A 9057-nucleotide genomic window follows, 5' to 3' on the forward strand; every position below is an offset into this window, starting at 1 on the left:
AATATGATGGGCATTTGTGATACAACAAAACGGTACATGTGGCAGGTGCATCGTAGGAGCAGGGCAGGGGCCCAGCATGGCATCAGGGACCACGTTTGTCTATTCAGCATCCTTGGCAGGCCAGTCATGCCCACCTGAGCCCACTGGTGGACAAGATGATGTCCAGCAGAGAAGAGGGTGTTTCACCATGTGTCCCTTGGATTAGGGAAAGCCCTCTCCGTAACCTCCCAGTGGATGCCCTTGCAGACCCCTCAGCCAGGCTTGGGTCATACACTCATCCTTAAAAGGGTCACTGCAGTGAGTTGCCATGAAATCCCAGGCCACTCTCTGGGCTGAGGAGGGTGTGGTGTCCCCCAGGAGGCTCTGCCAGCAAGGAAGAGGGTGTGTGTGTTGGCATTGGGGGTGGGGTGAGAGGCCCCAGTATCTGCCATTGGTGGAAATGGTATCAGAGTGAAATCCAGATCAGAAATTTGGGATGGAAAAGGAAACCGTGAGAAAAGCGCTGTGGGAACCTCCTCTCCAGAATGGTAGCTGGGCCCCCCCCAGTGTGCCCCCATGGAGGCAGAGGAGTGTGCGGCGTGAAGCCCCTGCAGGGGCATTCCCTCTACGCTCCAGGGAAGATGGAACAGGGCCACCCTTTCTCCCCTGGACGTGGTCTGGCCAAGCCTGGCCTGTTCACTTCTGTCCTCACGGTTCTGGGTGCCTAAGGATTTCTGGGCTTCCAGCACAGGCACTGACCCCTTCTTCCCTCCACCCAATCTCCAGGAAGGCCTCCTGAATGCTCCCCCAGCAAGCATCTGCGCTCCAGTGCCCCTCCTCCCCAGCCCATGATACAGACCATGATACAGCACAAGGCTTCCTGGGCTGAGGTGAAGGTGGTCTGGCTCTCCAGCTGACACCTCTGGCCTAAAAACGAGACAGGTGCTGGGGATGTGGCTGGTCCCCAGTGCTCTGCTGTTAACTCGGGCTCCAAGCACCGAGGGCACAACTGTTGGCTGTTACCAAGACCATGGTCCAGGCTGGGGCACCGTGGGGCAGCTGGGCCTACTGCTCAGAAAGGCCTTAGAGCCGGAGGGTGGGAGCTTAGTATGAGGGTCCCTTGTGGCCACCTCAGCAGCCCAGGTTTAGGGGACTTCACAGGCTCTGGGATTTCCCAGGGAGCTGGTGTGGGGACATCCTTGGGGTCCTGTGCCTTCCACGATGCCTGGCCTCATGCTAAATGCCGATGGTCTTCGCAAGGGTACTTGGGAAAGGAGGAAGCTGGGGAATGGAGGGCCCTGCTGAGAGGACTTGGAGGTTGACCTGCAAGGTGAATCCACCACTGCTGGTTCCCAGCCCTGCCCTGGCTGTGGCCTGAGGTGTCTTCGGCCTGCGGTCTCCTGGTCTAGCAGGACTGGAGGAGACAACTGGTGCCCTCAACAGCCATATTCAGACTCAGCAGGAGCAAGAGAAGAGGCAGGATGGAGACGGGGCAAGGTCCCTGGCTAGACCTGGGCAGCTGACACACCCTGAGCTGGGGAGATGAGGTCCAGGCTGGGCACTGTTAGGATGAGTGGACCCCCATCCCTTCCTGCCCTGAGCAGAAACTGACTTCGCACAGGTCCTAGTCCGGCGACTTCCTAATGGCACAGAACTCCGAGGCCGCATCGTGGAGACGGAGGCATACCTGGGGCCAGAGGATGAAGCTGCCCACTCAAGGGGTGGCCGGCAGACCCCCCGCAACCGAGGCATGTTCATGAAGCCGGGGACCCTGTACGTGTACATCATTTATGGCATGTACTTCTGCATGAACATCTCCAGCCAGGGTGAGCAGTGCTGGGGCATGGGGGGTTGGCGGTTGAGGGGGCTGGAGGGCTGGCAGAGCCCCGTCACCTACCAGCCAGGGGACCACCAGGAGGACTGAGGTGGGGCAGATATTTGAGCAAGGAAGTGCCATTTCCAGGGCCAGGTCAGGGTTTCAGGAGCTCTGGCTGCATTGACAGGGCAAGGTTGGTTAGAGGAGTAGAAAAGGTTGGTTGGGGCCAGTCGTGGTGGCTCACACCTGTAATCCCAGCACTTTGGGAGGCTAAGGCAGGCAGATCACCTGAGGTCAGGAGTTCAACACCAGCCCGGCCAACATGGTAAAACTCTGTCTCTACCAAAAATACAAAAATTAGATGGTCATGGTGGTGGGCACCTGTAATCCCAGCTACTAGTGAGGCTGAGGCAGGAGAATCACTTGAACCCGGGAGGTGGAGGTTGGGGTGAGCCGAGATCACACCACCGCACTCCAGCCTGGGTGACAAGAGCGAAACTCCGTCTCAAAATAAAAAGAAAGGGTTGGTTGGAGTGGAGGCCGAAAGGAGGCCGAGGACACAGGTGTCACCTGCCCTTGATGGAGGCAGCACATGAGGATTAGAAGCTAGTTTGAGAAGAGGATGATCGCAGTGCTAAGAAGAGCAGAGTGGTCAGGTTGCCAAGGATGGAGCAGTGGGCACAGCAGCAGGGAGTTAGGGTGGGCAGAGAAGCAGGCGAGGACAGGGAGGTTTGGCAAGAAGAGATCAAAGGGGTCGTATTTGTGTCAGGATGTGGGACTTGGATGTGTTGTGTGTGAAGGAGCCAGGGCAGGGGTGTGGTGATGAGGGCGGCCAGGCTTTGACTTATTTCCAGGCAGCTCTGGGGGCTCAGTGAGACTGTGAGGGGCATGTGTCTTACACCCACAGGGATGTAGAGGGTCCCGCTCCTTCCTACTGAGGTGGGTCAGGGTGGGCGGCGGGCGCCCCATCTGGTGAGCTGGAAGCAGCATGGGAATCACAGAATGGACAGGAACTTAAAGGCTTTGCTTGGCCTTGATTTTAGCTTGAAATACTTTGACAACTGGCTGGTCAAGGGTATCTGCTCAGAGGAGTGCCGCACTTGCTGGCTTGGCCGGACGGCATGGCTTTGTCCACTAGTGCTCGCCCCTGGCTGCTGATGCAGAGGCTCACATGGCCACAGCCCAAGAGTGGGGACTGGCTTGGCCACCTCTGGGCTAAGCCTCTGACTCCCAGCTGGCTGGGAGGGCCAGGGGTGCACAGGTGAGTCACAGCAGGTGTCTCCAGGGAGCTGCCTTGCTGGAGGGCTAGGGCTCCTCTGGCCAGGGTCCAGGTCATCATTGTCCCCAGCCGGGAATCCAAGGGACCTTTCCAAACTTGCAGGGCAGAGGAAATTTGGGGATCTGTGCTTGAGTGTGCCCCTGGGCCCAGGAGCCTTTACTTGCTGTCTCTGCTTCTCGAGTGGCCTGGCCTGGTGAGGGAGGATCCCAAGGGAGGTGAGGGGGCTTCGCCAGCCTTCTCCTGCCCTGCCTGTGCAGGGTGTGGCAGTCAGTCTTTCCACTGAGTCACTGCATGGGCTCTCCCAACATCCGGTGCACACTGGCAGCTGCTCTAAGCCAACCCCTAGCCCCCACCACTTGACCAACACAGATGCTGAGTGGGTGAGGCAGAAGGGGAGCCCTGGGGCCTGGCTAGGCCCAAGGTTTCCTGCTTCCTGACAGAATGATCGCAACTGAGGATTGGCTCTCTGGAGCTTCCTTTGCTGGCCTCATAGCTGCTGCCAATCACAAGTCCAGGGGAATCCAAGTAGAAAGGAGCTGATATCCGGCATTCGTCATGTGTTTTTGACAGTCTGGCTTTGTGGGGGCGGCCACAGTGGTGGAGGCGCTGCCTGGTGGTGGCAGCCAGGGGTGCCCACAGGAGCCACACCTCGTGGTGCAGGCATGGAGGATGGCAGGGCAGGCAGAGGGGTCTGGACACTGAGGTGCAGCCCCCTCCCACCAGGTCAGACCCAGTAGATGGTGCAGGTGCACAGAGCAGGTCCCTGGCCCAGGCAGGAAGGCAGCTGCACCCTCCCTGCAGCACGGGATGTCTGGACGTGCACTAGGGCAGAGAGGACAGGAGCCTAGGGAGGCTCCACTTCCAAACGTCCTTCTATCCCACAGGCGACGGGGCTTGCGTCTTGCTGCGAGCGCTGGAGCCCCTGGAAGGTCTGGAGACCATGCGTCAGCTTCGCAGCACCCTCCGGAAAGGCACCGCCAGCCGTGCCCTCAAGGACCGTGAGCTCTGCAGTGGCCCCTCCAAGCTGTGCCAGGCCCTGGCCATCAACAAGAGCTTTGACCAGAGGGACCTGGCACAGGACGAAGCTATATGGCTGGAGCGTGGTCCCCTGGAGCCCAGTGAGCCAGCTGTAGTGACAGCAGCCCGGGTGGGCATTGGCTATGCAGGGGAGTGGGCCCGGAAACCCCTCCGCTTCTATGTCCGGGGCAGCCCCTGGGTCAGTGTGGTCGACAGAGTGGCTGAGCAGGACACACAGGCCTAAGCAAAGGGCCTGCCCAGACAATATTTTTTAATTGTTTAAAAAACAAATAAATGTTTTATTTCTAGAAAACTGCGCTTTAGCCAGAGCTCTTCCAGGTGATCAGCACATGTCTGGAGCCAGCTCTTCCTCCAGGACACGAGGGCTGGGGGCCCTGAGTACGTAGTGCCAGACCCAGTGTGGATGCTGGGGAGAATCATCAGTGTGGGAGCAGAGAGCCCCCGAGGGTGGGGTCCTGCACAGTGGGCCATGCCTCCACCAGCAAGATGTGCACAGCCTAGCAGGGGAGCTCAGGCCCTCGCGCCCCAGATGGTCAGGACCAGGTCACAGCTTGGCTATGAGCCTGTCTGTGGCTTCCATGGGCTGTGGTGAGGGCTGGGCCAGGAAAGGCTCATGGCAGCCTGGGAGTAAGAAGTGCATGGCAGACAGAGGTGGTGCTGAGGACAGGGCCACAGGGCACTTCACAAATGGAAGGCTGTCAGAGAGACGGGGACAGGCCACACAAGTGTTTCAGCACATTCTTCAGGGTGGCCACAGAGGGGGGTTCCAGGGAGCAGGTGTAGGGACAAAAGGAGGGTCTGAGAAACGCACAGCCCACAGATGGGCCGAGAAGGATGCAGCCCTCACCCAGAGACAGGAGTTCTGGCGGGCCCCCTCCAGCGTGGAGACGCCTACACATGCGGCAAGGACTGGAGGGAAGCATAGGAAAGTGGAGGGCAGCGGCCCCACAGATGAACCACCAGGGGCCAGTACAGTGGGGCTCTGCAGGCTTCACTGAGCCATGGCCGGCTGGCTCCACCCAGTGCCAGGCCTCAGGACTAAGAGGCCTCAGCCTCAGCAGGGAAGAAGCCCTGGGTGGGAAGATGCGAGCGCCCACCTGCACACCCCAGCAGCCTTCTGCCCTCCACCTGGGCTCAGGGAAGCAGAGCCTGGAAGACGGCAATCACGGGGTCCTCGTGGGTGGTCACCACCAGCACGCTGCGGAACTTGTCAAACAGCATGAGCAGCTGGGAGCGCCGAGTGTTCTCGTTGTACATGATCTCCTCTAGGTGGTGACGGCCTCGGAAGTAGTGAAGGAGCCTGGAAAGGATGGGTGGGCGTGAGCCCAACCTGACGCTAGCCCCCAAAGGCCTCTGCTGAATAGCTACTGGTGGGAATCAACTCTGAGCTGCCCACAGGCCTGAGCAGAGCTGGCAGTGAAGGCCAGGGAGGCAGGCCTCCAGGACCACATGCCCACCATAGTCCTGCTGACCAGCAGGTGGGCAAAGTGGGTCCAGGAGGATAGACAGCTGTTCACACCCAGAGCTGCCCCCGCCTCCTGTGTCCTGACGTTGGGATCAGGGGTCTGCTGGTGGCTTCTTTTTCATGCTATGGTGAATCCCACATAGCTCTGAAGCCAAAAGGTCACTCCTTTTTTTTTTTCCGTTTTGAGAGAGGGAGTCTCACTGTCACCCAGGATGGAGTGCGGTGGCTCGATCTCGGCTCAGTGCAACCTCCACCTCCCAGATTCAAGCGATTCCCCTGCCTCAGCTTCCCAAGTAAGCTGGGACTATAGGAGTGTGCTACCACACCTGCCTAATTTTTGTATTTTTTAGTAGAGACAGGGTTTCACTATATTTTGGCCAGGCTGGTCTCAAACTCCTGACTTCAGGTGATTCACCCACCTTGGCCTCCCAAAGTGCTGGGATTACAAGTGTGAGCCCCTGTGCCTGGCCTGCCTTTTTTTTTTTTTTTTTAATGTCACCGTCATTTGGAAAATCACTGCTTTAGGGTGGTTTCTGCAACTGAGGCTGGCACAGAGGATGCTAGGATGCAGGTGAGACCTGGACCAGCTGCTCAGAAGCATTGCAAGTGGTTCTCTCAAGGGCCTGGAGTGTGGTTCTTAACAGGGAACTCAGTCCCTGACAACCTGACCACTCCCAGGAAAGTGTGCCGCTACACTATCCCATCAGGTGGGGGTGACAGAGACCACTGAGCCACGTCACCTATAACGTGGGGGATACTGGGTGCCCCCAGGGCTTAGAGTCCTGGGAGACCCCTGCCAAGTCTCATGAGGGTGAGAACTTGGCACTGCCTCTCAAGGGACAAGAAATATCTAAGAAGTAGTGGAGAGCAAAGAGGCCCAAAAACAGGCACACCAGGCCTGCAGCCCGGGGTCTTGGTGACAAGCTGCATCCCCATGCCTGGGCAGTGCCACCTGCCCCTACACACCTGAATGCAGAGACTCCATCTCGAACAGGGCCCCATTTGTTCTCAGTGGATTTGGTCCTGTTGCGTACGTCCCTATCCACTTTCTGCCCTGACCCTGCAAGTGGCCCCAGTCCCAACGGGTCAACCTGCACCCACCTGGCAAACATGCGGAGGTCCTCAGGGTTCTGGGCTGCGGGTACACTGAGGATGGCGGCACGTTCATTCTCTGACAGGCTGGCCAGCAGGTTTTCCGTCATCCTCTGGTTCAGTGGCGAGTCCCCGCTGGGAAGCAGCTCTGCGCTGGAGTTGTCCATGCTAGGGCTGGTGAGGGTCATGTCATCGCTGCTGGCTGTGGGGGCCATGGGTCAGGGTGACCAAGTGAAATTCCAGGACACCCAGGGGAACAGCGAGGGCAGAGCCAGCAGTCAGCCTCCAATGACACCCCTAACTCCCACAAGGGCCCTATCTGGTGCCCTAGCTGCAACATCTGCCTGCAAGCATCCGCGGCTGCCTCGCCTCCTGGGTGTGACACACGCCCCTCATAGGGCTGACTTGGGAAATGGGTAGCCTCCCCTCTGGGAGCACCCTCAAGGGACCTGAACAGAGGTGCAATGTGTGCCCCACAAACACCCCATGGTGGGCCTGGGCATCTTGCCCCTCACCCAGGATGGAGGACAAGGCACCCCAGGCAGGCGGGGTCCTCACATGAAGCATGAAGCCTACAGCCAGACCTCAGCCAGGGGAGGACTTTCAAAGTCTTCCACCCCCTTCCTTCCCCAAGCCTGGGGACCTGGGACCTGGCAACAGGCTGCTGCCCTCGAGCCACACTGGCCATGACAGCTCTTCTGGGGCACAGAGGTGTCAGCTGTCCTGGTAGTGGTGTGAGATCCTGCTCTGGTCCCAGGCTGGGGCAGAGATGCCAGCACTGATGTGGTGGGCTGGGAGCTGCTCCTGACTCTAGCAAGCCTGCTGAAGAGCCTGGAGGCAGAGCTGCCACCTCAGAGTCATGGTGGCGCTAGGAGACAGGAGAGGTGTCTCCACGGGGGACACGCGGCGCGTGCCTGTGCGTGTATGTGTGCAGCCATGTGGAGGCCCCTCAACACTCACAGCAGGGCCCATGTTGAGCCTCCTGGGCACCACCCCCAAGCATCTCCCTGACTATCACAGCGATGCCCTGGGGGCCCTACTTGGGGAGCCAAAGCTGAGGGCGTTGGGCGTGCTGAGGCTGCGACCGCCGACCCGGGCAGTGAAGGGGACGTCGTCCTCTCGCGGGCGGGGCTCCTCCTCGCTGGGTGAGGCCATCAGGCAGACATAGGTGTGCAGCTGGATGAGAAGCCGGCGCTGCAGCATCCACACCACCATCTGGATAAGCTGGGTCTGCGGGTGGCAGCAGGTGAGGCTGGTCCCCCTTCCCACTCCCACTTCTTCCTGGGGGATCAGGGAGCCATGGCCCTAGACATGGCCACAGCACACTCCCTGTGCTGACTCACAGCAGAAAGACCCTCTTCGCAGAAAGGGAGCCCCCAGCTGCCAGCCAGCTCTGCAAGGCCGGCTCACACTCCTGGGAAGGGAGAGGGGCCAGGGGACATCTGGATCACACCTGCATGGGCTCCCACCACACACCTGGGCCACCCGGCATCTGGCTGAGGAGCAGGACCTGAGATGTGGAGGCCCCCTGTGACCGCTGCTCTGAGCAAATCCCCCACACTGTGCTGCTGCAGCTGCCCCTGTGCCTCCTCTCTCCTTCGGCCCGCTGGCCCTGTTGTTGGTCCCAGCCAGCCAGTCCACCTCCAGACAAGCCCAGACATTGTTTAGAAAGAGGCTCTGGGCAGGCACCCTGAGAGCAGAAAGTCCTGTCCTTGGATCTACCTGAAAGTCCACCCTGAGCACAAGGGTGGATCCACAGGAAAGCTGAAGCCAGTGACCCTGGGCTTGGGGGTGGAGCACCCCCCTCCCCATCCCCACCGTGAGAAGGTACGTCCTGGCCAGGCCGTCCAGTGTCTCTGGGTTAGCAGGAGGGGCTGGCAATGAGGAGCAGTGAGGAGCCTTGTGCCAGGTAGAGTTCAGTCCCCGTGAGAAAGCACTGCCCAGACACAGGCGTTGAGCAGTGAGGAGTGTGAGACAGCATCAGTGTCCTCAGATACACATCTGTCTCCTCATCTCTGGGAGGGTTGACAAGGAGCTGCTGGCCAGCGTTACCTCCTGGGAGGGGGCTGGGGAACTGGGGATGGGAATGGGGGATATACTCCAGGTAAATAAGAATAAGACCTGGTCAAAAGGACTGCAAAATATCCAGACTTAACGCGAAATTAAGAAATAAAACAGATGGGGCTGGGTGTGGTGGCTCACGCTTGTAATCCCAGCACTTTGGGAGGCCGAGGTGGGTGGATCACTTGAGCTCAGGGGTTCAAGACCAGCCTTGCCAACATGGTGAAACCCCATCTCTACTAAAAATATAAAAATTAGCTGGGCATGGTGGTGCATGCTTGTAATCCCAGCTACTTGGGAGGCTGAGGCAGGAGAATCACTTGAACC

The 9057-nt window shown here is 59.2% G+C and overlaps 2 protein-coding genes across 8 annotated transcripts in view; one reads left to right on the forward strand and one right to left on the reverse strand.

The window, feature by feature from the left end:
- The window catches only part of MPG (N-methylpurine-DNA glycosylase), an 8995-nt gene extending 4591 nt beyond the window's left edge, over window positions 1-4404 (forward strand). For all 3 annotated transcript variants that reach the window (XM_011960065.1, XM_011960064.1, XM_011960063.1), the window contains exons 3-4: window positions 1601-1805; window positions 3959-4404. In XM_011960065.1, the coding sequence (XP_011815455.1) occupies window positions 1601-1805; window positions 3959-4335 (582 nt within the window). In that variant the 3' untranslated portion in view covers window positions 4336-4404. The remainder of the gene's footprint in view (window positions 1-1600; window positions 1806-3958) is intronic.
- Window positions 3150-9057, reverse strand: part of NPRL3 (nitrogen permease regulator-like 3 (S. cerevisiae)) — a 60382-nt gene continuing 54474 nt past the window's right edge. For 4 of the 5 annotated variants that reach the window (XM_011960060.1, XM_011960061.1, XM_011960059.1 and 1 more), the window contains 3 exons: window positions 7710-7899; window positions 6679-6871; window positions 4359-5412 (listed from right to left, as the gene is read on the reverse strand). In XM_011960060.1, coding sequence (XP_011815450.1) covers window positions 5247-5412; window positions 6679-6871; window positions 7710-7899 — 549 coding nt within the window. In that variant the 3' untranslated portion in view covers window positions 4359-5246. Of the gene's footprint in view, window positions 3170-4358; window positions 5413-6678; window positions 6872-7709; window positions 7900-9057 lie in introns of those variants that run through there. The other variant, XM_011960058.1, reaches the window with a different exon arrangement.

This window comes from Colobus angolensis, unplaced genomic scaffold, assembly GCF_000951035.1.
Source record: "Colobus angolensis palliatus isolate OR3802 unplaced genomic scaffold, Cang.pa_1.0 Scaffold502, whole genome shotgun sequence".
NCBI lineage: Eukaryota > Metazoa > Chordata > Mammalia > Primates > Cercopithecidae > Colobus > Colobus angolensis.